Source organism: Amblyomma mixtum, chromosome 8 (genome assembly GCF_055824585.1).
Source record: "Amblyomma mixtum isolate Tamu chromosome 8, ASM5582458v1, whole genome shotgun sequence".
Classification (NCBI taxonomy): Eukaryota; Metazoa; Arthropoda; class Arachnida; order Ixodida; family Ixodidae; genus Amblyomma; species Amblyomma mixtum.
The window spans coordinates 72,036,080-72,062,194 of record NC_143019.1 but is presented as its reverse complement, the minus strand read 5'-3'; the positions used below and the strand labels follow the sequence as shown (position 1 = coordinate 72,062,194).

The 26,115-nt window shown below is 45.9% G+C and overlaps 1 protein-coding gene and 1 pseudogene across 2 annotated transcripts in view; one reads left to right on the top strand and one right to left on the bottom strand.

The window, feature by feature from the left end:
- LOC149332949 (glia-derived nexin-like) overlaps positions 1-18,663 on the bottom strand; it is a 90,114-nt gene extending 71,451 nt beyond the window's left edge. Inside the window, exons 1-3 of one of the 2 annotated variants that reach the window (XM_089558505.1) lie at positions 18,298-18,663; positions 18,149-18,243; positions 17,343-17,524 (exon numbers count right to left, since the gene is read on the bottom strand). In XM_089558505.1, the coding sequence (XP_089414631.1) occupies positions 17,343-17,456 (114 nt within the window). In that variant the 5' untranslated portion in view covers positions 17,457-17,524; positions 18,149-18,243; positions 18,298-18,663. Of the gene's footprint in view, positions 1-17,342; positions 17,525-18,148 lie in introns of both variants that reach the window. The other variant, XM_089558506.1, reaches the window with a different exon arrangement.
- Positions 18,664-18,674: 11 nt separating this feature from the next.
- LOC149332948 (uncharacterized) lies at positions 18,675-22,268 on the top strand (annotated as a pseudogene).
- The last annotated feature ends 3,847 nt before the right edge of the window (positions 22,269-26,115 follow it).

Below are 26,115 nucleotides of genomic sequence, written 5' to 3'. Positions count from 1 at the left end.
CAATTCAATTTCAATTTATTTTCGAATTTCTTTTACAGGAAATACAAACACTTTTTGGACCCATAGCCAGCGGCTAGTTCGGGTCCAAGTACACGAAACACGTAAAAGCAAATTCAAAAACGGCGGACATATACAGAAAAGCTTAAGCGTTGTACAAGATTAAAAGCAAAGCAGTCTAAATAACACTGGTAGATAACATTCGGCGCGGCAAAAGAAAGAAAATAGCTTTGAAAACATGACATGCAAAAAGAACTTTCGGACATCAAGTGTTAGTAAAAACTATCGTGTTACATACAAAGTACATAATAACAGAAAACTGTGACGAAAAAAGAATTTCAGGTTAAATCAATTATTTCAATTAAGTGTTTTTTAAACATACCAGGAAAATTGTGTGAGTTTTTAAGAGAAATGGGTATCGCGTTCCAAATTTTTACCCCAGCAGACTCCACTAAACGCTCACCATATACATTGCGGATGGTAGGGAGGTTGAAATTGCCGAAAGAGAGGTTTCTAGTGGACCGAAGCGGGAGATGTAGTATTGATGCATGAAAAGGGTGGTTGTGTCTTACTATGTTGTGAATACATACAGAGATTTTTAATCGGTACAATGAATCAAATGGAAGGATCATTGACTTGCGGAATAACGGTTTGCTGTGCTCATAACGGTTGGACTTGTTTATTATTCTTAATGCACGTTTTTGAAGACGGATAATAGGATTTAAATACGTATGGTAAGTTCCACCCCATGCTTCGACACAGTATGATAGATGGCTTTCGATGAAGGCAAAATAAAGCATTCGTAATGTAGAGATGTCAAATAATTCCTTAACCTGCTGAAGAGCATGACATCCAGATGCCAACTTCCCGCAGACTGCCTCAATTTGGTGTTGCCAGTGTAAGTGGCTGTCAAATGTGACACCAAGATATTTAAATGAAAATGTGTGTTCTATTAGTGCATTATTTACAAGGATTCTGACATCAGTTGTAGCGATTAGTGCCAGGAGCTTCCATTGGAGAGTCGGCCTCCAAGACCCGGATGGGACCTGCCTGCTGTACACGGCGGCGGCAGCAGCAAGATGGTGCTCAAGTTCCTGCTGGGGCCAGTGGTTCCTGGTTCGTGGCTGTCCTGCCGGACGGATCTCCCGGCATCGCAGCCCCTCTGCAAATCACAGAGCCTGTAGACGGCCCTAAAAAAGAAGGGTATCACGGACTGCAGGAAGGTCGTGTCGGCAGACGGGGTGCCGGGTCGACCTCTGCGGGGCTGCCCGAGATTGTCTCCCAGGAGCTGCGGCTGCTGGTTGTTCAAGTAGCCAACGTGTCGCTACACGCCTGGTGCTGTTTGAAGTTGAACGCAGCAACGGATCTCTGATGTTTTCTGTCTTAAAGATGTTTTCTGTCTTGGGTTAAGGTGGCCTCCCTTTTCATTAGGGGCGCCGCTGTGTGGTGCCTGCCAGCATGGGCCGCGTATTTGGTGTCGACGCTGGCTGAGCTATTGCGAGGCATAAGCCTGGGTTTGTGGACCGCCTTGGGTAAGCGGTCAGTACAAATGGGGGCACGCAAAACTCCTCCTGCAGTCAGCCGACAGTAAGTCCTCGTTGGCCACCGAGCCCTGCATCAGGCGCGCCGAAAGGCAAGGCACAAAGAAAGTTCATGGCCGTTGCGTCGCAGGAGGCCTGCTTGCCGCGGGGAGGAGGTGCCCCCGCCCCGAACTGCCGGGATTTAGACAGGAGCCTTACGCTAAGCGTGGGTGGTATCCTAAGATGCAGCCATTTCGGAAATTGAGTACAATTGAGTACAAGTACGCATAAGACCTAGGCTGACGGGGAGCGCACACTGGTGTCCCCGCTGGGGGCGCCTGGCCCCCTGTCCATGGGTAGTGGAATGTGTACTGCTGCACCCCTCAGCAGGAATACGTCTGCACGCAGGAAACAATCAGAAAGCTGCCAATGATCCTGTTTCAGAAAATTCAGGATGTCCGCAAGAGAGTGAAGCGGTAGCTTCTTACCAACACGAGTGAAGATTGACGGCGCACACGACTGCAGCTGTGAGACTATAAAGTAGCTGTGAATTCATAGCTACTTTGATATCTCACAGCTCTTTAACTTCATTGTAGCTGCTTCACTACATTCAGGTTTTAAGCTTTTTATTCAGTACCTGTACCACCAGTAAGGCACTACAGCAAGTTTATACTATTAATTATTTTGTCATCCTACAGTTGGTTTGAATCTCGGATATCAAATAAAGTGCAAATCAAAGTTTTAAACTATGTTTAAGTTTTACTCAAGACTACAAACTGTCGCTGAGAGGCAGTGTAGTCGCATGGCAAGTGGTCGCTCTTGCCGAGTGGGACCACTTTCCAAGTGGTCCCTCTTGCGAGTGGTCTCACTTGCCAAGTGGGTTACTGGACAGGGGCCACTTGCCAAATGGTCCCACTTCGCAACTATTTGGCAAGAGCTCCTTTCCGAGAAGCGCTGAAGCCTTTGGCTGGCACAGATCAACTGGAAGGACTTGAAAAACCTAGACAATGTCCACGTATGCGGTCAGCACTTTATCAGAGGTAAGGAAAAGTGAACTTTATGGGTTGACCTACGATCGCTCTCTGAGATGTTTACCATGGCAGCGGTAACTGATAATGACCTTTGATGCAGTCCTCGCCGTCGCACCTACTTGCTTGTAAAGTCAATTTGTGTAACGCAGTGCGCACAATCACGCCTTTCATTTCTCCAGGGTGACCTTCAAATCTAATGGATGACACAAACCCTGACTGGGCGCCTACGCAGCACCTGGGTTACGAGCAAAGACCACCTGCTGGCATGTCCACCTGTTTTGAACAGTCAAAGACACAGCATAACAATGAAACTATAGCCAATACAGCAGCTTATCAGTCATCAGAGGACAAATGCACCATAGAGGCGGCACCTGCAGACGACTCGACGAATGAAAGCGTCAGTGTGCGCCCGGAGTCGAGAGCAGGTGTGTTTGATATACAAATACAACTTTCCGAGAGGCTAGATATTACAATTCCTGCAACCTGAGCAGCTAATAATGGTTTTAATTCTCATATGTTACAGAGGTAGCAGTACAGACTGATTTGACTGTGCAAGACATCTGTGCTGTTGAGGACGACAACAAGAAACTTGCTGCAGAGCTGCGCAAAGCAAAGGCAGAAAAAAACAAGCTAGAGATAACCCAGCCATCATTTCGTGGCGATGATGCTAAGGCTTTGTTTTATATGGGAGTGATTAGCTTTTCTGTGCTGCTTGCTGTTTTTGAGCTTGTTGATTGTCACGTAAAGCACAATGCACAAAATGGCCTAGGGAAGTTTGAGGAATTTATTGTGTTCCTCATGAAGCTCAAGTGGAATTTCCCAGTGCAAGAACTTGCATACCGTTTCTCTGTTTCTGATTCAACCGTGAGCAGAATTTTTGACAAATGGCTGCACGCAGCTTTCTAGCGTTTGAAATCGCAAGATAGGTGGCCTTCAAGGCAGGAGATTCAAAAGACAATGGCACAAGCGTTCTTCGAATATTTTGGTTCAAAAGGTGGCAGTCATGATAGACTGCTTTGAAATCAGAATCGAAAGGCCATCATCTCTTGAGGCAAGGACAGACATGGTCCAATTACAAGGTCAGCAATACCTCAAAATATCTAATTGGAATTTGCCCACAAGGAGTCATATCCTTTATTTCAGAAAGCTGGGGAGGCAAGACTGGTGATAAACACATAACTGAAAAATGCGGCATTCTGGATAACTTGACATAAAGCGATGTTGTACTCGCCGTGTGTCCTCACCTCGATAGAGGTTTTGTTATTGCCGACCCCTTTAGCTGTACTGTACTGTGCTGTACTGTGCTAAACTGCACATTCCTGCCTTCACTAAAGGCAAAAAGCAGCTCACTACTTAGGGAACTTGCGTGCCTACACTGAAGTATGCAGAGAGAGAGAAATGGATGGAAAGGCAGGGAGCTTAACCACACGATGCCCAGTAGGCTACCCTACACTTGGGGAGGGGAACAAAGGGGAAAAAAGGAAAAAGAGCGGCAATGAGATGAGTTTTCCAAGTGTCCAGCGACCGCTATGTCACGGGGAAAGACGGCGCGCACTAAAAACTTGAAGATTATAGACGGGAATACAACCCCGAGTCCTTTAAGAATCGCCGGGGTGCTTTCACCACTTTCCTTTGTGAGAAAGGTTGTGTCCAAGGCCCCAGAACCTTGGACTCTGTTAGAGCTCAGGAAAAGGACCAACAGAGAAAAAGAAGAGCCCGGAGTGCAGAAAAAAATGAAAAAGCAAAGGTATAAGAAGACCCCTGCAAGCAAGAGACCGAGTATTACAGCCCCGGGGCATTTTGAAGTACATGTAGTGGCTGTGCAACTTTAGAGCCAGTTTCCTCAGAGGTGAGTATTGAGCCCATTGTCCTGCTTGCAGAAAGCATAGAATGTGCCCTGTGAGATTTGCATGAGGTTTGTTGCTTTGTATTTCGTAGTAAATTCTCTATGCAGTGACAGTCCTATTTTTTTTAATAACTATCGTTTTTTTACTGTTTATCAAAATTGGCATGTTGATAACATAGATAAGATGTCCTGAGTAAAAAAAAAATAAGGGTGATAAAAATATTCAGAGAATGTTACTGTGTGAGCTATTCATTTGGCTAAAATATAAAACCAACTGTGGGCTTCTACCACACTTTTCTGTCACGACAGACTTTCTGCAAGTTGGGTATAACGATGATGCAAATAAAAATTTTCAATGTCAAAACCACTCAAGATATATCAATGAAACTGTATGTAGTCACTCAGCACACTTCCCAAAAACCATGCCAAATTTCATTGCTCTACTACAAAAAATAAGAAATTTCATTCCGCTCCCCACCTCCCCCAAGTACAAATTCTCTGAACATTCGTAGACGTATAAATAAGAGCGCTTTTTGGAAAAAAATGTTTTCAATGAGCATCGCATATCAGTGCTCACTGCTGCTTTGGCACAAACGGCATTTTCGGCTGGCAATGAGAACCACGGCTGATCAGCCAAACGCGCCAGGCACACTATTTTCATCGTGGTGCTGCGATCACACGCAGATGCAGAAAATGTCAAGATCTTTTTGACGTCTCCAGTTATTGCGTCTTCACAACATAAGGCGGCACCAAAATTAACAGTGGATGAAAAGTTGCTGCCTACCCCTCTGATCAAAGTGTTCCTTGAGTGCAAAACAAAAATGTCTTGTGTTATGCTAGTTAGTTAGTTATATGGGGTTCTGTGGCGCATAAGCAACTATGGCTATCATGCGCCAAACACAAGGTTAGATGATGTTATGTCAAGTGAACAGAGGTTACATTATAATAGATTTAAAACATTGGCTTTCTTTAGAAACTTACAAACAAGTGAAAACTCGACAAGTGTTTGCTCGCCTAAAAGCAATGCGGGATGAAATGGAATGTGTTCATTGTAAAATACCGTAAAAATTTTTTTATGCGAAGCATATTAACGTAGGTTTCGGGCCTTCGCGCGACGCCCGGTGGTGGCCACCATTGACCTTGAAGTGAGATCACATGATGTGACGACACGTGATGATGTCACGTGATGACGTCACACCGGCTGCAGATGGGGCCTCATATCGCGCCATCGGACGTCGCCCAGCGGAGGCCTCCACGCTTCGGTTCGCGCCGTCGCGCGCGACGCGGCAGCGGCGCCACCATCGCTGCATCACGTGATATGTGACGTCACGCCAGGGATGAAGCGGCGCGCGCCCCCCGTCGCGTCAGTCTCTGTGCCCGCAACCGCGCCAGCGTCTTTGCGCCTGGCTTGTATGCGGTCAAGATGCCTCCAAACGCTAAGGACATGCTTCGCATCCACTGGGCTTAACCTTGATAAGCCTCCAATTTTTTTTTCTAAGTTCTTCGAGACGCGAACAAGAAATTAAAATGTCATTTACTGTGAGCTCCTCACCACACATTTCACACACAGGTTTGTCTTTTTTTGTTAATAAGAAGTTATGGGTGATGTGTGAGTGACCTATGCGTAAACGACATAAAATTACTTTGATAAAACGCTCTTTATGGCGGCATGATTTCCATTCTTTTAAAATGAGCTTGTGTTATGTGGCGGGACCACCTCCAGCTCAAGCGCTCGGCCAACATGGCACAAAGATGGAAATAGGAGGTTGCCAAGCAAAAGAGGCAAGCAAAGCGACAAGACTGGTAAGCGCGCCTTGCAGGTCTTATGCGATTGGTGCATTTCGGCCGTGTTTACATTTTGCTCACCTGCATGTTTTTTTATTCATGGACGAAGACATGACAATTCGGGGTGCTGAGTATGAATGCGGTCATAAGCGCGAAGTGCTGGAATGTAGTGCTATGGAACACTAGACACACAGAAATATGCTCGAAATCACACTGTCTATGAAATGTGCTGTTCGCTTCCTTTTTTATGGCTGCACACGCACTCTTTGCTAGGAGTAACCACAGAAGTAATGAGAAGGCACTGTCACTGACCTCGCCATGCGTGCAGCAGCAGCCAAGGATGAGGTAGCCACCCCAGTGTCTGCTTACTTTTTGGAAGCACGAAATACACAGACAACTGTTTTGCCCTGTGTGCATTTCTTCGTGTATTTTACAGAGAAATTTAAACATTAGAAGTTGGCCGTGCGGAAAACCATTCTATGTAGTGCCTGAACGGTACCGTTTTCCCATCTGCTCTAGTCGGGGTAAAATTCTGCTCCCTTTTCAGAGAGTCGGCGTGGGAAGGCCGATGCACAGTTGAGATATAGCAGTGCTTTTGAGTGAGCTACATTTCTTCGCATGCTGCGCAGGATTCCATTCACTGGGCATGCTTGGTGGCCGGGCAATACCAGCACGGGCCAGCGAGTTTGCCATTTCAGTTCCAAGCATACCCGCATGACGTGGGATCCAAATAATAACTCTCAGCAGTCAGCCCTCGCTCAGTGTACGCATGTGTGCTTCAACGAAGATGACCACGAAGCAGTGGCAAGCTCTGCTGCTTTGCAACAAAGCGGAGATTCTTCGCAGCATCGAGCGCGAAGAATCGATCGGCTGAATGCTCATTCAGCCAGCACGGCCCCATCCATGACAGCATTCCGGAATCATTTGGTAGGGGCTCACTTGAACTAGTCCATGATTAGCATTGAACAGACTGAAGTGAATGTATCGGCGATTCCACTGACCTATGCACTTCATCGTTCTTTTCTCTTTACAACAGGCAGAAACAAGCCACGCCCTCGTCGACCAATGCCTGCCGACCGCCTTCCAGACATAGCAAAAAACTATGAGAAGTCGCTGGAGATCGCTAAAAAATAAGCAAAGAAGCAGCGGTACGCATTCTTTCTTTTGCAACAGCTGCTAATAAAATCACACCAGTAAGTGTTAACTGTGAAAGATTCACATACGCCTGGTACATAACGCACATTAAGCTGCACAATAATTGCACACATGTTGCTTTTACAGGGCAGTTTCACAGGAGAGTTTTACAGGGCAGTTTCACAGGAGAGTTTTACAGGGCAGTTTCACAGGAGAGTTTTACAGGGCAGTTTCACACAAAGATTGCACTGTATGGCAGCCATTACATACACCTAGTTCATAACACACTGTAAGCTGCACACTGTTATTGCATACATGTCGCTTTATACAAGGCAGTTTGACAAAAGCGGACGGCACAAAAGTTGCATTTTATGGCAGCCACCTGTGTGATCCTATTCCTCAGAAAAGGGCACAACCAATTACATCGCAATGCGATACATTCTTCCTGCTTTCTATTCATGAGATACAACTAACATGATGCTCTCTACACGTGCTATTTGTACAGGACAGGGAGCACGCAACCCAGGCAACTTCTGCTATAGCTGCAGGTGTGGAGATAATGGCACATGAAGCCCCAGTACAAAGTACATCTTTGGAGGCGATTGCTTCAGCATTACAAGCACAAGCAACTGCACAGACGCTGATGGCTGCAGCATTAAAATGCAGCACAGGGTGCCAGGCAGCCTTGGAACGCATAGCGGCTGCTGTGGAGCAAGATGCTGCATACCGCCGAGAGCTGCTTTCTCAACTCCGCATGCTATCTGCTATTGCACTGGCTTTGTTTGCTGTTCTGCAACAACTCGGGCTGCAGATGAGCACACCATAATGACCGCCTATAGGATACTGTGTTTAGTGCAATATGATGCCATGGCATCAATGTGACTGCAAAGAAATGTGCCTGTTTGAGCTGGAAAAACAAAAACCCCAAAGCGCTCCCTTAAGCCCGGGATACATGGAGCGTTTTTGAGGCGATTTTCGCCCGACGGCGAGAAAAGTGCCCGCCGCTGCCGATCAGGACCGACTAGATTTTGACGCGGCGCGTCGCGCATATGACGCTATCGGAAATGCCTGTCGGACTCACTTCCGTCTGTCTTCTGCGGCAGCGACCAGCCGTCTCACTGTCCCTTGACAGTTGTCACTTCGCGTGCGTGCGCTGGTCAGCACCATGGCGACGTCAGCGAAAGCATCGTGCGTGGAATTTAACGATAAACCTATAGGCACGATGCAAAAGCGTCCCATATTGTGGGACAGCACAAGGAAGGGTTTCAAGGAGCAGAGAAAGAGGACGGCGGTGTGGGCCGAAGTGGCCACCGAAGTTTGATGTGACCCGGAAGGCTATGGTTGCATTGCTACTAGTATTTCCAGCAAAACACAGTGCAATCGCTTTCTGAGCTTTCGAACGCTCTGCATGCGCTCTTTTTAGAAGCGAATGTCAGGCTGACGGTGCTCAGCCACTTCCCCGCTGCTGCATGCCGTCTACAGCAAACATGACGGACCCAAAAAATGAAAAGAGCAAAAAGTGGCTTCTGCAACGATTCGCTTCAGTCTACAGCGTCATGTTATCTAGCAGCAGTGTAACGCTTGCCTGTTTGAAAGACGGCCTTCTTTGAAATGTGTCTTGATACGTGCATACGCAGTGAGGTTGTATAGCTTGCTCAGTGTTTTTCGGTCCGGGATGTAAACAATTTTTCTGCGCGAACTACTGGACTATTTCGGCTCCAAAAGTGACCTCAAGGTAGATTTTGACAGTGTATGTTTATGTAACAAGCAATTTAACATCGGAACTTGCCTGCATTTTCCGGAATCGTCGAAAGAAAACTGCAGTTAGCTACAGCAACACTTCGTCTAGGCGAGCGGATCGGCCGAATTGACAGCCCCGAAAATTCTGCCACAGCCAAGTGCAGTTTTTGAAGATTCCGGAAAATGCGGGCAAGTTCCGATGTCAATTTACTTGCCGACAAAACGCGGGCCATCGTAAGCTACTTTGTCGTCGTTTTTTGAGCAGAAATGTCCCAGTGGTTTGCGCAGAATGTTTTACAACCCGGTCAGATAAAAACGGAACGCGCAGTATATCCACGTTGACTTGCTTGAATAACCAACCACGTCAATGCAAGCCAAGATAAAATAGTGGCATGCTTGTGCAATAAACAGCTGTCATTGATATTACAAAAGTATTATATTTAACTGTTTTATTTGATGGTAATGTGTGGTAATAAACCGAGATTAATATGCGCAAATCTACTTGCTGACAATAATATACAGGCACGGGGCACAAGAAAGAGAGGCGGGCACTGCGTCTGGCAACATGTTGGTGTCAGTCCGCCACATCGCTCAGGTGCAAGATTAAGTGGGTAGCCAGCTGTCAAAGACAGTGGTTATTGCGTGTGCCCGATCTTTGCAAAGACATCGTGCTGAGAAGGGACTTCTTGACAGTGACCAGCAATTCCATACATGTGGCACTGGGAGGCTGGGCCACCGAAGGGGTGGAGACCCAGTGCACTGAGTCCTTTGTCAAAACTAATAGGTGGCGATGAGAGAACCCCTGTCTGAAGAAGACTCTTACTGTTCTGACTGCATCTTTGCAGAGCAAGCCACTTTTGTTGCCATGATGCAGTGTTCCCAAATGACAGTCACTCAGGCAACATCACCAAACGTAAATGGCACCGTGGCATCACCATGGCAAATGTACATGGCAATACCATGTGTAAATGGCAGCATCTCGTGCCATTTACACATCGTTCCTCGTTGACAGTTGCTTATTATGGTCCCGAAAGTTATGTCTTTACATGCAGTGAAAAAACCTACTTATCCAAGCGATGGCCCTAAGCTGGCTGTAAGGCCGCACTTATTGACACCCCCATCTTTCTTGAGGCCGCTGCGCGCCTCCGGTCTACGCCGAGATTTCTTTGTAAAGCCACGGGCTCGGCACCCACGTGTCCCCTGCAAACACACACAAAAACCTGGAAGTGACTGCCCGCTTAGCAGCGTCGCCATGACTGCCGACTGCTAGCATTGTCGACCGCGGGTGTCCACCGGTACCACCGGGGCACCAAGAAAGCGTGCCAGCGGATTCCTGCACCATCCCGCAGAAACCTGCGAAACTTTTGATTTCCGCGAAGGACCCTTTTGTTTGCTGGCATTATATGCTGCCAGCACCAAATCAATGCAGGGCTCGTTTCCTGCCTTTGCCACGAGTCACTCCCAAGATGATTCAGCAAGTGACTCGCCCTGTTGTTCACCTAGAACTCGTCATCCCTGGAGAAGCGACACGTGGGTGCGGCGGCGAGAGTGAAAAGGGGAGAGAGTGCGGATAGTGTGAGAAGCCCCGCGTGGAGAGGGTCTCCTGAATGTTCTTTTTATATGTTTCTTTTTTTCGTTTTGCCAAGCCCTGGGTTCGAGGTTGCGCCCAACCTTCCAGGGCTGTGGTTACTGTATGTTAGACTTTCATTGGTTAGCGAAGTCTAGGGCGGGCCTTGAAACATGACTGCCCTAAGTTCTTTGTTTGTAAAGCATATAAAAATGCGTGCAAAACCGTTGGACAGCAGTCCTAGATCAGTCCTAGACTTGTGTAGTCTCGGGAAGGACTCCGTGCTTGGCACGTACTTCTACATCTTGCTTATTGATCGCCGAATCGTCAACGATTGGAAGGGTCTGAGCCTTTCCGAAGAACTCAACGAACCATCAAGATAATAATGAGCAGACGGCGCTATGTGCTGAACGATATTGGGGTCGCAGCTTTTGCATGCGCAGCGCGTGTGTGTTCGTGGATAAATCCCTTGATATAGCTTGAAACTCCCAACCACGGTACTGAATTTCGCGTTCCTGGTTTCAGCACTCTTAATTTTTTTTCTGTCACCTACTTCAACTGATAGTGAATAGCCAGCTATAGTTGTGACATACATGCCAGAAATACTAAACAGTTTTCAGTTAAAGACAAAATTTTAAATGAATTCGGCGCGCGTTTATCGGCGTTGTTCGGAGTAAACCGAGAAGTGTAACTTCTACTTATAGGTCCGAGCACTGAGTGGCACCTAAAGACTGAGTTCCATGTACACGAAAAAGTAAGCGACGTGATGAGGTGCCGCGGCAACAACGGCTGGCATTCACTCCGTTGCCCACCGGCCAAGCTCCATGCATTGCGACAACGCGAAACAGACGCGAATGTGAAACGGAGATGACAATCAGTGTTGCTGGCGTAATACACCGCAAAGCTGTTTGCACCTATAACAAGAGTCACATTATTTGCAAGGATAAAAATTTTGTGCAGAAAAATGCAAAATAAAATCAATTTACATCTTTGTGCATTGAATATAGATTGTTTCACTAAACGCTCACGTAATCTTTTGGTACTTGGTTGTGGAGTTTTGGTTTCAGCAGTTTTCCCAGCGCACTTTTCCTTGCTCGAAATGGAGTGGCAACGGAAAGTCGCCGCTCTGCAGTTGTGCTTGATTCTAAAGAGAAAAAAGGCTCTGACCAGTCTGGAAGCGGCGCACTAAGGAAAGCGAATTCTTCACAGCAGTACATTGTTCCTGGCGAAGAAATGAAAGCAGCACAACTGCACATGCTTCAATGCACTCTTGCAGATGAAGGTGATGCATGACAGGGATGCACAGCTCTTCTACAAGTTCTTGTAGAAGTTCTTGTATATAGGTCAAACAGGAAGGTGCTTGAACACCCGCTTAAGAGACAACAGCACTTCATTAAGGGGGGCTCCGTCGTCAAACTTGGCCTTGCATTACAGGAACTGTTCCCAGAATAACCAACCTGGTTCTTCCGAAAAATCATGTACCCCATTTTTAATGAAACTAAGATTCTGTACAAGCACAAAGATAAACTAACACGCGAAATCAGTGAAGGCTTTCATATCCAAAAAAACAGTGACGCGTGTGTCAGCATCCCCTCTGTAACAGTTCATGACTGTGAACTGAAGTATCTCGATCCAGGTGATTGATGTATCATTGTAGCTTTTGGTGTTGCCATGCGTTCTTGGTTGTCATTGGAGTATATATTGCGTGTTGTTTCTAATAAAGCCTTCAGTTGATAGTCAGCGCCGGTCCTGTTGTACTCTTTTTCGTTGTCCTTCGTTTAACGCTGTTTTTTCCAAGAAACATGTACCAACTAGCTCAACTCTCCGTTTTATACAAGTTCTACAGGATGTCACCGGAGATATTTCACTTCCTGCACTCACTGGTATAAAGTCGCCTTACAAAACAGTGGTTGCACAGAGAGCCCGTATCGTCTGGCGAGCGCCTCGCCCTGACGCTCCGGTAAGGACGTACCGTTTCTCAGAGGACACTGTGGGTACTGCGGGTAAATTCTTTTTTTTTTTGGTATGTTTGTGTTTGTATGAATGGAGCTTAACATTTTTTGTATTACTGAATCACTATTTTTTGTGATTGATTTTTTTTTCTTCTCTCATTCACTCATCATCATATGCATCTTCTATTTCTTTCTAAATGGCATTGCCATTTGTAGGTTATTTTTCTCAGAACAATGCTCTTTATTGCAGTAAATTTGCCCTAATTTCAGCCCTTCACTTTACCATCACTTTACCTTTACCTTTTCACTTTACCATCACATTCTGCTCCATGACGATTTTTTTCAATCACCTGAATCTTTTTTTCCACGTCGCGACCACCCGCTGAAAGTTAAACGCATATCATGCCACACTTCTTCGTTTGCTAACTCTTTCATACCACGTACTATAGTCGACTGGAATAATCTTCCATCGCACATCGCTTCTGAACGGGATCTTAATAAGTTTCAGGACCTTCTTACCCAAATGTCTGTTTAGCTTCACTAATTGATTGTACCACATGCTGCATTCAGCTTTATTTTGTTTTGTTCCTGCGGTTGTTATGCCTCTAAAACACGATCTGTTCTTTTTTTTGTGTAAATTACAATGTATACTACAGGTTTTTGTTTATTTCTTTTGTTTTCTACATGTGCTTTCTGTTCTTATGTATAGCACATTGGTGCTTGCTCAATATTATTTTGTGTTGTGTGTCATTGCTCCCCCCTATGTAATACCCTCGATTGAGGGCCTTTAGGGGTTTATTGAATAAATAAATAAAAAATTATCTCTTTTAAGGCATTACAGGCACCTTTTCTGATTTGAGTTCGGTGTCGCCTGCACTCCAGGTGGCTTTGAGTCTTTTCAGTTTTTTCGACCATTTTTCTAACCTTTTTTTTTGTGTCTTTTTCTTCCCCACAGCTAGCTACTTAACTTGCCGCCACCAAGGACATATGATGTTCCTTTGTTTTGTTTTTTTTTTCTGTGAATTGTTTATCGTACATAAAAAGTACGGAAAACCTGTGCACTTGTGCAAAGCCTGGCTGGCAGCGGCTTCTTAACCGGGTTTTTTAATACATTACACATGCCTTTTTTTAACATGTACAAGTGTTTCTTGTTTGTATTTCCGGAAATAAACGTATAATGGCCGACGAGCAGCTCTGAGCAGACGAGGCTTGTTTGGGGATATTATACAAGAGATTGCTTGGCTGTAATAATCTACAGAGTAGCACAACGCACGTGCATGCGTGTGTTTTGGAACTTGAAATTCTTGTTATTGCACATAGGTACCTGTCATCAGGAATGCTGATCAAAGATGCCACAATGGCGTTCAGGGTGGGAATCGAAACATCCAGACGGGCAATTCATCCTACATGCACGGTGCTCTGGAAGATGCTCGCTCCAATTTAACTCTAGCCTCAAGTACAGTACAGCTACGATAAAGGCATTTCAGTTTTCATTAAGCACTAGCCCTCCACACTGCAGGTCCCAACAGAGAATGAATGGAGGGAAACTGCTGCAGACTTCTGGAGTCTGTGGCAATTCCCAAAGTGCCTGGAGCGGTGGAAGGAAAACACATCGAAATAAAATGCCCGAAGAATGCTGGAAGCCTTCATTTCAACTATAAAGTATGAAGGCAAAGCATTTGTATGTTGTGATGTAAAAAAGGGAGTAATCCATTGGTCGCACTGCTGTCAAGACCCAATGAGCATTGTGGAAAGGGTCACATATGACTGTGAAACAGTCACACTGAGCTAGTGCATGAAAAGCAGGACCTTAACAGCTAAGAAAACATCAGTTATGGAAATGTGATATGAAGAATGCACGTGAAGAGACAAGGGTAGGGGAATGAGGGGCTTGTTATGACATGCATTTTAAGGAAGCCTGCAAATGGTGAAGCCATGGATAGCATAGGCAAATAGCAGAATGACGAGCTGGGCGAACTGATAAAGATTCATAATGATTGAAGAGGAAAAAAAAAACCACAGACAGAAAGAAAGATCGACACAGGACAAGCGCTGTCCTGCTTTCAGTATATATTTTTAATGTGTGGCCTTGATAAGTGGGAAATTAGTAGCGTAATCATGTTATGGCAGAAAAATAATTATTTTGGAAGTCGTTGCAAACGATCACTTATCTTCAGGAGGGAAGGCAATTGTGCTTTTTTGTGTGTGTGTTTAGGTAAGCGGCCTACAGCCCCTCAAACTGTTGGAAATAAAAGTTTTACAATCCACATCAGTGTGTGTGTGTGAAAAAAGAAAAGAAAAAATAATTTTGTGCAGTAGTGTGAAACGCCGAATTCCACACTTGCACTACAATGTGATGAATTTGTGAGGGGTCTGAACTGGTGTTTTGTGTGGCTTGATTGCAAGTGTGTATTCTGAGGAGGCAAAGTAGTTTTCTTTTTTTTGTTGTTGCAAAAACCACTAGGCTGCAATAATTTAACGCACTCCAAGAAACACAATTTCATTACACTCCAGTAGTGAACTCACTACAAGGGGGGGGGGGGGGGGGGGTGTCAACTGCTGTGGGTGCAGAGAACGAGCATCAGGACGTGGTAGAGGGTGGGATGACATGCCAGGTCACCGCACTGGGTACTGTTCACTCTAGTGACACCTCTGCACCCAATCCTTCAGTGTCTGTATTCGCACTTATTTCCAGGGTACCCATTCCATCGTCCTGCTGGCCGTAGTGGACAGCAAGGTATCTTTTTCAGCTGGTGGATGTGGGTGCACCTGGGAGACTCATTAATGGGGCCTTCTTCAAAGACTCCCCCATTGGCCAACGTATGCACTAGGGCAAGCTCAATCTGCCTCGTGCAGCTCGACTGCCAAAGTCAGAGAAGGTGTGCCCTCATGTTTTCGTTGGCGATAAGGCCTTCCAGTCGCGCCCAGATTTCATGCGGCCACTGCCAGGGAGCCGCACAGATGCCAAAGAGGTGTTCAACTACCGCCTCAGCCATGCACGGTATGTATCACTCCACAGAGAACCTAACCGTAAATTTAACTGTGTTTCTGGCCTCACTCAATTGGCAGTTACCATTATAGACTTGCAGGTGTGCGATATTTTATAAGTGCTAGAACCAGTGTATTGAGTCACAAAAGGGCTTTGCTTGGTGTGAAAAAAGTGAGACACGCAACAGTCCTGCAAGCAAAATTGTGATTGTTTTTTTTTTTTACAGAAGATGTGTTGAAAATGCTTTGGGCATCTTGGCATCTCGGTGGTTTATCTTTGAGAGAAGAATCAACCTTGAGCCGAAAAATATGGACAACGTAGTGAAGGCAACATGCGTGCTGCATAATTTCCTTTGTATGGAGAGCTGAGTCACAAAAGGGCTTTGCTTGGTGTGAAAAAAGTGAGACATGCAACAGTCCTGCAAGCAAAATTGTGATTGTTTCTTTTACAGAAGATGTGTTGAAAATGCTTTGGGCATCTTGGCATCTCGGTGGCGCATCTTTGAGAGAAGACTCAACCTTGAGCCAAAAAATGTGGACAACATAGTGAAAGCAAGATCCGTGCTCCATGATTTCCTTTGTATGGAGAAAAGTTCAGCTAGACACCACTGCCCTCCTGGCTATGCTGACTGTACCAACACATTTGGAAATGTTCGTGAGGGCTCCTGGCGAGAGGCAGTGTATAGCTCTGCAATGCTTCAGCTTCAGAGGATGAGGGCATGCAACTGTGCACAGGGTGCCACTGTTGTGCGAAGCACATTTTTGGAATTTTTTAGCACTTAAGGCCAAGTCCACTGGCAGTGGAGCCTGCCTGGCGTCGGCACGCCTTAAGGTTTGGTCAGTGGCTCAACCATGTACGCGTCGGGTACAGACCACTAATCATAGTTGCACGTTTCCTTCTCATCCATTATATTAGGTGACAGTCTATCATCATCTTGCATTAAGTTTTATGGGGGTTTAACATCCCAAAGCGACTCAGGCTATGAGGGACACCGTACTGAAGGGCTCCGGAAATTTCGACCACCAGGGGCTCTGTAACATGCCCCGACATCGCACAGCACACGGGCCTGTAGAATTTCACCTCTATCGAAATTCGACCACCACGGCCAGGATTAAACCTCCATCTTTCAAGTCAGCAGCCAAGCACCATAACCACTGAGCCACCGTGGCGGCCTTTCTTGCATTGGGTGGTGATAAGGATGCCAATGTTAGATTATCAAATTTTACAGTAATTCTAGAAATGCATTGGTTTTTCAGGTTCACTAATGTGTCTGTAAACAAATCCCTGTTGGCATTAACCACGCGAAATAAGAACCCCGGAAACTTGCGAAAATTTGTGCAAGTTTGCCATTAATGGTTAAAAATTGGTTGAGAAAAGGAAATGATGCAGTAACTATCTCGTATATCTTGGTGGACACCCGACCGCACCTTAGAAGGGATAAAGGAGGTAGTGAAAAAAGAAAGGAAGGAAGAGGCGTCGTAGTGGAATAATTTCGACCACCTGGGGATCTTTAACGTGCACTGACATCGCACGGGCGGCTTTTGCATTTTGCCTCCATCGAAATGCGGCCGCTGCGGTCGGGTTCGAACCCGTGTACTCCGGCTCAGAAGATGAGTGCCCAAACCACTGAGCCACTGCGAAGGGTATCACTAGTGCGACCGCCACGCCCCTTTCGGGTCAGCAGCAAAGCACCATAACCACTGGGCCACCGCGGCGGCGCGAAACTGCACATGACAGCAAACATTTAGTGAAATGTAATGATAACCTCCAAATGGACTTACGGAACAGCAAGCAGGTACAGCAAGCAGCCTTTCGATGAAATGCCAGGTGGGCGTTTCTTCAACTCCATCCGCCCCCGCCCCGCTCTTTTCCGCCTGGATGCGCCCTTTGAACATCCTCCTGAAGGTGTCGCGCAGATTTTTCCATCGATTCTTCACATCGGGAACTGCGTAGGCGTGAAAGCCTGTAACGAAATTAAGCATGCATTTAGCATGCAAATCTCCTGCCCGGCGAAGCACACTTTCTAGCGAAAGATAACGATCGCTCGACGTTACACAGCTTGCCACGAACACAGCATTTGCGAAACACCGCAGTCGGCGTACAGTCGATGGCACCAACTGAGTGCTTTGTTTACAAGACCAATCACCTGTTGCATCGACGGGTGCGGCTACTCGGCGGCACGCCGCTTCTGAATGCAGGTCCCAAAGGACCCGCTCGCACTCCACGGCCTCGACGAGCCTCTCATTGAAGCCTTGGGCTTGGCGTGTGCCATGGTAGTACAAATATAGCACCTACGAGCACTCGAAAAAAAATTAACGCAAAATGCGGCACTTTCAAGAAAGCGCGCGAAATTACCGGCAGTGACGTACGCTGCCGGATTAGGTGCTATTGGCTAATCGCATAAGCAACTTCCGGGCGACGAGAATGCAATCCGAGCGACACGGTAAGCGACATGGGCATTTTGCTTTGCTCGTCGTTAGCCGCCGTCGCGTGTTTTTTCGCGCACATTGACTAGGAACTTCCCAACAAAAGTTGCAATTGGATATGAACTTCCGACGGTTCTTGCGCTAATCACAATAATACTCACATGCTTCGGGCTCGTCGTCACGCGATAACGTCGCGGAGAGGCAAACAAGTGTCAGCGAATTTTCACCATTCCTCGCACCTCCACATCAGCTCCAACTGCACATAGGCACGTCAAAAATCCCGTTTGACTTGTCCGAGAAAGCAACACACCATATCCTGACGAACTGGTGGCAAACTTTCACACCGAATGTCCAGCCAACAAACTACTCAAACTTATCGAACTCGCAGCGCAACCTAAAAACCTGCCAAAACTTTTCACCACCCAACATTTCACGCCGCCAGTCCTCTTCTTCCTCCATGGACGCCGCACACGAGCTCAACCATGGCCCAACTAGAGTGTACTACACTCTAGCTCAACTCATGCTCAACTGAACACACTGCGCGAAAAACACATGTGCGTCCTGCCAGGCGGAAGCGGGCGGAAGACGACCCCAGTGTGGTGGCGCTGAAGTTGAGTCACGCTTCCGGTTGAGCAGAGTCGTCTGCTACAGACGTAGCAAAACATATGGATGAGATGTCGAGTAGCCATGCTTGCGGTGAGTTTACTTTTCTAGTTTTTTTTTTGCTCACCTCTGGTCGGGTGTTTAAATTAAAAGTACTTGCTCTCAGCTCTGGGCGCGAGCCTAGAGTCCGTTTTCGTTGCTTATCATTGGGAGTCAGGCATGTTCGTTGGGCTGTTCCAATCAGGCGCAGAAATCTCCTGTTGTTGCGAGTGAGCGCTTCCAAGAAATTTGGCTGCGAATTGCGTACATTTAAGGTGGAACTGATGTTGCCTTTGCCCGCCTGTCGTGAATTCACCCCTCCGCACCCCTAGCCCGAAAAACGCAGAATGCACTTCCTTACGCTCGCGTAACTCTTACATGTTCAGTTATAAATTACTCACTGCAGCAAATGAGCTCGCAGTTGCCCAGTTGCTCCGATGTGGATAGTGAACAGCACGCAATAAACAGCTTGAGTCTGAAAAATGGTGTCATTATAAGTTCAACCCTTTCTGCCCTATATGCGCACGGGTACCGGTAAGATAGACATTCCTCTTGAGGGATTTTTGTTCGATTGTTAACTGAAAATGCCTCCCAAATGCGCGTACTCTACCCTATTCTCAGTCTTGGTTTTCCTATCGTAGTCTGGATCTGCGGTCACTGAGTTCCAACGTACGCTTCGCTGCGTATCGTAAACTGCGAGCTTGCGATACTTCAGATTTCTACACATTAATTTTCAGGCCCACCGTTCTGGTTTGGTTTATTGGGGTTTAACGTCCCGAAGCAACTCCGTCTATGAGGGACGCCGAAGGGCTCCGGAAATTTCGACCACCGGGTTTTTTAACGCACTCACATCGCACAGCACACGTACGCGGGCCTCTAGAATTTCCATTGAAATTCGGCCGCCGCGGCCGGGACCCGCGCGTCTTTCGGGTCAGCAGCCGAGCGCCGTAACCACAGCCACCGCGGCGGGGCAAGGCCCACCGTTCTGTTTTGCCTACTTCATCCACTGAGGTACTTAGCAAGGCAATCAGTGAATCACAGATTACTAAGATATTTACCATTAACTTTTATCCCAGACTTTTCCAAATCCAAATCTCTCAATACCTCCTGCACACACATGGTGAAGAGTACCGGGCAGATCGTGTTTCCCTGTTTGACACCATGCATTCCTTCTTGGCCTTTATTAATTACCTTCTCAATGGATTACTATGATGGCTGTGCAGCCGCTATAAATATTTCCCAGAACTTCTGCGTATGTCTCTTCTACATCCCAGTGCTAGCGATGGCGTAGAGGTAGATCATCTACATCGCGTGCAAAGTGCACGGTTCGAGTGCCGGTCTCACCGTAATTCCCCAGCAGATAAAAAATATATATCTGAATGCCGCTGGAATTGAATAATCAGACCTGGGGTGCGGCAAAGGCCTGCGCAAGTTCTCCTCTCCACAGTGAGATGAGGGAATGAGGTCGGCCTCGGCGAGCACAACCAACGCGAGCTGAAAGGAGTTGGCACGAACTGGAACACCAATGTCAACGCGAGCAACTTGAAGTGGAATGCCACTGCATGAGTGGCGTGCCGCGGTTCACATTGTGAGCCCGCGTTCCTTCGAACTGTGTTTGCTGTGTTTCTGAGCACTGCTGCACAGATGTTTCCGAGCGAGGTACCTACCATAACTGGGTGCTGCTGTGCACGAAACTGTCACTATAACTACGCACCCAGAGCGCGCGTGTACAGGTTCCCGTTGGAACTGGCTCAAAATGCAGTGTGGACAAAGGCTGTGCCATGGAAAGACTTCACACCGACGAAGTGCACTGTGGTAAGAACGCATTCTCGTCTGCTTTCGTGATGCTGATACTGCTATTCACCACAAGGCACTTTAGCACCGTGTATTATTGCGTACGCATGCCCATGTCGAGTAGGCAGTTTGGACAGCACAGATACGAATAATCGGATATCATTCAGCCTGTCTTGAGTGTGGAACAAAAACTGTTTTGCAGCCTAAATTGCTTCCTTATGGAAAAATTTTGCTTCACTAGTAGCCAAGTGATTTTAGTTGCTGTAGTAAATCACCGGTTTAAGACAGAAGCCCCTGTCATATACCCAGCCATGTTAGCTGCTCGCTGTGTTATTAAACGGTGTCAACCGCCGCTCTTCTCTTACAGTGATTTGCATTACAGCTTTGTGAGCACCACTTCCGTTAAAGTGATTTCGAATGCAATGCATGACAAGCTACACCGACAGCATTACTGGGATGGTAATCAAGGTACTACAGAAGCTGAGGAAATTCAAGCCCGATGTGGTCCCAGGTGTCTTTCCGAATTGCCCAGCTTACCTGTCTCGTCGACGTGATAGCAAAGCTATACGGGAAGCCATATGCTTTTCAATTGAGTCCCACACATCTGAAGAAGAGAAGAATTCCATCATCACATTCCAAGACCTGTTAAAAGCTGTGAGTGGACTCACTGTGAGTGATTTCTGAACCAAAGTGGTTGCTGAAAACATGTACTTTTTCTATGCTTCAAAATCTAAGATGTTCAAGTTGCGCCTTGCGCAGTGACGGTATCTTCAGACATTTCTTTGAGAGTGTACTTGGGATAATGAGGGTAGAAAAACTAGGCAGCTTTGTGCTTCCTCCTTCAATGTGTGACTTGAGACAGATCGACAAAGTTTTGGTCGTGGTGGAAGATTGCAACAAGGGTGCTGCAAAGAACGGACTGCACCTTGAGATTCTGCTGAAGCATGGGGTGGAACTTCTAGACCAACTCTCTTCCTCAGCCTTCCCACATGAGTGGCAAGTGGAAGTTGTTAACATTTTTGAAGCAGCAACTTCAAATCCTCCTAAGCAAATACTGTAGAAGGTTAGGCAAGTTGGTGTGGCATTATTTTTTGCAGCGCAAGGGACAAAGGACCTAGGAATCCTAAGCAAAGGATCCTAAGCAAGTCATCAACTTACCCAGTGGATTTTTCTTGCGTTCTGCAACCTCGTGTTCACGATATCTCCTCATGGTTATAGAGTCACAAGAAGCGCAGCGAAGCTAAAAGCTCCCACATCCCTGCACGATAAGGCACATATGTACATCTTAACGCGTAAACCCATCCACAGAGCAGCAAGACGCTTCTTTCCTGTCCTATGCAAAAAGATTGGCATCAACGCTAAGTGACCATGAGTGTTTTGTGACACTTATGATGGATGAGATCCACTTGCAAGCATCGTTTGTATACAAGGGTAAATATGTCACGGGTGCGGCAGTCAAGAAAGAAAACTCAGCAAAGATTGCATACATCTTCACGATACAAAGTTTGCTGTCTTCCAACAAAGATGTCGTGCACATACTTCCAGTGGCACAGATGGAAGCAAAACAGCTCCTGAATATGTTGATCTACTGATAAAGCAGCTGGAATACTTTGGGGTCCGTGTAGTTGCTGTGGTGTCAGATAACTCCATCAACCGCAAGGCCATGTCATTTTTCGCCAGAGCTCCAAAAATGAGCATGGTGTACAAGAAACCGTCGAACCCTTAAGACCGTTGTTTTTTGTTCTGCACACAGTTCACATCCTGAAGTGCATCCTAAATAACTCGCTTAACGAGCATAACAGTGGGAGGTGTATCTTCTTTCCAGATTTCAATCCCCTTTCATAAAGTCAGTCTATGCTTACAGCTGCCTAAACACTTTGTGCAAGTTGTATGGTGAAGAAAAAAATGAGCTACTGAGACTCGCTCGAACTTTGTCACTGAAGGCGTTAAATCCTTCCAACCTTGAGCGACGAAACATGAAGCTCGCACTCAGGATCTTCAACAGTTCGACAGTTGCAGCACTAAAGACTACCAAAGCGGCACTCGAACATACAAAATAGTACATCAGAATTTATTAACATTGTCTTGACGTGCCTAGCGACCAGACTGAGTTTTTGAACAAGTATGTAGACTGGTTGGACCACTGCGAGAGCTTGAAATATGATACTGACAAGCTGACTCAAGAAACACATACAGCACTGCGCCATACCTCACATGCTCTTGTTGAGGTGTCAACATACTGTATCGAGGAGCTCGGCTTCAAGTATGTTTTACTTGGAAAGTTTCAGGGAGACTGCTTGCAGGACTGGTTTGGCAGATACAGACAGTTGTCTAGAGCTCAGTACTATGTATCAGTACACCAGATATATAAATCTGAGCAGATGCTGAGACTCCTAAAGCTTCTTGAACTGCCTGTCCTGGATGCCATCGCACCTTGTGATTCCACCACTGATCTACAAGCCATTGTCAAGCAGTTTGATGTTGAAATGATGAAAGATGATGTGAAGCAAAGGGAGCCTATGTTAACAGTCATAGCGTAAGTTGCTGGTTATTGCACACATGCTGCAGTAAAGAAACTCCTCTGCCTTTCTTGCCGAGAAAACTTGATTCTCGACAATCGGTTAATTGAATTGGAAAATGATGCTCCAATTCAAAATGCAACGCGGGGTGGACTAAAGGTTCAGCGAGCAGTTGTTTTGCACACCATACTCTCAATGGAAATTTTACTCGACAAGCTGAGAGGTGCAAAGTACACAACATCATTCTCTGCGTGTGCGAAACAAAAAAGTTCCTGCGAGCCTCACGACTTTCCTTGTCGAGTGCAATGAAGATTTGAACATCTGTGACCATGGTCATTCACCCGAACTAGTACTGGGTTATGTTCCTAGTGCTACTGCCAACACATTGCTGAACCTGTGCAAAGGTGAGGATAAACTCACTGAAAGCAAGCAGAGCAAGACAGCGAAACGAAAACTGAGAACTCTTAAAGCATAAATCTGCTTGCTGTTGAGGTATGGTGCATATTTTTATCTAATGTCATCAGTAAATGTGCCCTAAAATGGAAATCCGTGTCTCAGTTAAGGTTTAACCAAATGATTGGTCGTGAAGCTAAAAATTTACTCGCAACTTTACTTCTGCCACTGAATGAAATGCCAGGTGGATTATATCAAACTTTTCAGCTATTTCAACAAGCTGCTAATAGTATTAGGTAACTTAAGTATACCTCGCTGCATCGCTAGAGCTACAAATTTTAGAAGGTAGCTCCAAGAGCAGTGTAGAATCAAAAACCGCGACCGCGTAGGGTGAAGCTGAATTTCAGGATGACCTTGCAACAATGACGTCACATAGACATGTGCAGGCCTTGAGTCGAGGTGGTGTTGCCTGATCCCGGCAACGAGAGCTGACAATGCACCCACTCACCAGGACAACATGTAGTCACAGTGGTGTAGTACTGGCTCAGCACCTCCTAAACAAACACACCGATTTTTCTGCTATATCGGATTAAAACCAATGTCTACCTGAAGGACACCCTCAAGGAAATGTTGGTTGGTTGGTTTATGGGGTTTAACGTCCCAAAGCGACTGAGGCTATGAGAGACGCCGTAGTGGAGGGCTCCGGAAATTTCGACCACCTGGGGTTCTTTAACGTGCACTGACATCGCACAGTACACGAGCCACTAGAATTTCTTCTCCAAAGAAATTCAACCGCCGCGGCCGGGATCGAACCTCAAGGAAATGTAGTTTACCAGTGCAGAAAGGTGCACCGCATGAAAACTAGCTGATGTCTTTCTTGTACATATCGTAAATTGGTGCTGTCAGTTAACTGTTGATTATTTCAACCTTTTTCAATGTCTCTCACCCATAGCACTGGTTAATGAGAGGAAAAGTTGAAAAAATTGTTCTTACAGTTAATGATTGGACATCACACACCCATCAGTATCAGGCAAGGTATTGGTCTTGCGCTGACTATTTTCACGTTTAGAATGCCCGCTGTGTTTACGAGTGAATGTTTTCGCATTGTATAAACACAGATATGCTAATATGACGATGTAATGTGCAAAAGAAGGCATTTGTAGCAAGTCGTAAAAAAAAGAATAAATGCCCGATTTGGTACATTTTTTCGTATCTCTGTTTTTCATTGAAGAGCTCTCCCTCTTTGTAGTACAGCTTGCCATTAAGCAAAATGATAAGTAAAAAGTAAACAATCTCATTTGACATAGCTATAGGGAAGTAACTAGATAATGGTCAGTTATCCTTGCCGGAACAAATAACTAGAAAAAAAACATTTTGCATAACAAAAAAAATTTCTACTCGAGAACGAAGCAAAAAAATGACGCCCAATTTATTACTCCCTGAATCCAAACCCCCCTCTGCCCCATTTCACACACAAAAAAAATACGATTACCAAAGGGTTCTGTTATTTTATGTTGGAAGAAATCTGGAGCCTTAAATACATTATTAAGGCATCTTGACGGGCTAGTTGGTTGTTCATCTTGATACTTGGGATTAAACCCACCTAGGCGCAGATTTCACGACACAAAAAGAGACGAGGAGACAACGGACAGGCGCCAACTTCCAACTATTTATTGGTCGAAAAAACACATACATTTATAGTCTCAGGCAACGCCCACATTTACACACCAAGTGCCTTATCGCATCCCTGACTTATCGCCTAGCACGAACATTATTGCTCAGAAAATCGTACTCCGCCGCATACAACCTAACTGATGTGTCACTCACGCACAAGGCTGCCTTTTTCTTTATGTGAAAGGCTTCCAATAAAAGCCTCGCCTGCTTGAATTTGCGCCTAGGTGGGTTTATTCCCAAGTTTCAAGTTAAATAAATTACATGGCTACTTTTTTGTCTATTATGCTCTTCTGTTTTGGCTCCTTTTATTAGTTGCCAAGAGGCAGCCCTGATCACAAGCACACTTGACTTTTTATTTCACTCGACGTCTGATGTGCACTAGAGGTGAAAGTTATGAATGAAACCTTCCACCACAGCAAGCGCTCTTGACTTGCTAGATCAATAAGGATGTGAATGTTCACACATCTGATTATATGCGAGCTAAACAGGCATTTCTCACATTAAAGGGGCTCTGGAACACCTTCCAAGGAGAGCACATCAACTCGCTCAGTCACTGCATACTGTTGCCATGAGCACCTGAGCCAAGTAACACATCACTACACGCGGCAGGGAACCCATGCACAATCACGCTCGAAACTTGGCGAGCCCTTCCCGGCGAATTTTTCATGCTCGTACCCATCTCTGTCACTCACACCTGCATATACCGGGTGTCCCAGCTAAATGAACCAAACTTTTAAAAAAGGCTAAGTGTCCTAGTTCAGTGAAACCAACTCAGGGTTATTCATAGTCGCGTGGCCTAGTCTTGAGTATTTTTTTCGCTCTTTAAAGTTAATTAATTAGTTAAGTTTAATTAGCTAACTTTATAATTATTAACTTCAGGAAGAAAGTGTCAATGCAAAAGTTATGTAGATCACCTCGAAAAACCGCTAGTAGTGCTGTTTCTTTCAAGTTACGATTTACGTTGCTTCATTTATTGGCCTTAAAAGAAAGTTGTCACGTGACCAGCTGCTCACTTCTCTGCCCCAATGTGCACCCAAAGTCTCATCGAGGAGAGGACTTCAGAAAAAATGGATTTTATTCTTTAAGGCGCGTCTTGGGACGTTGAA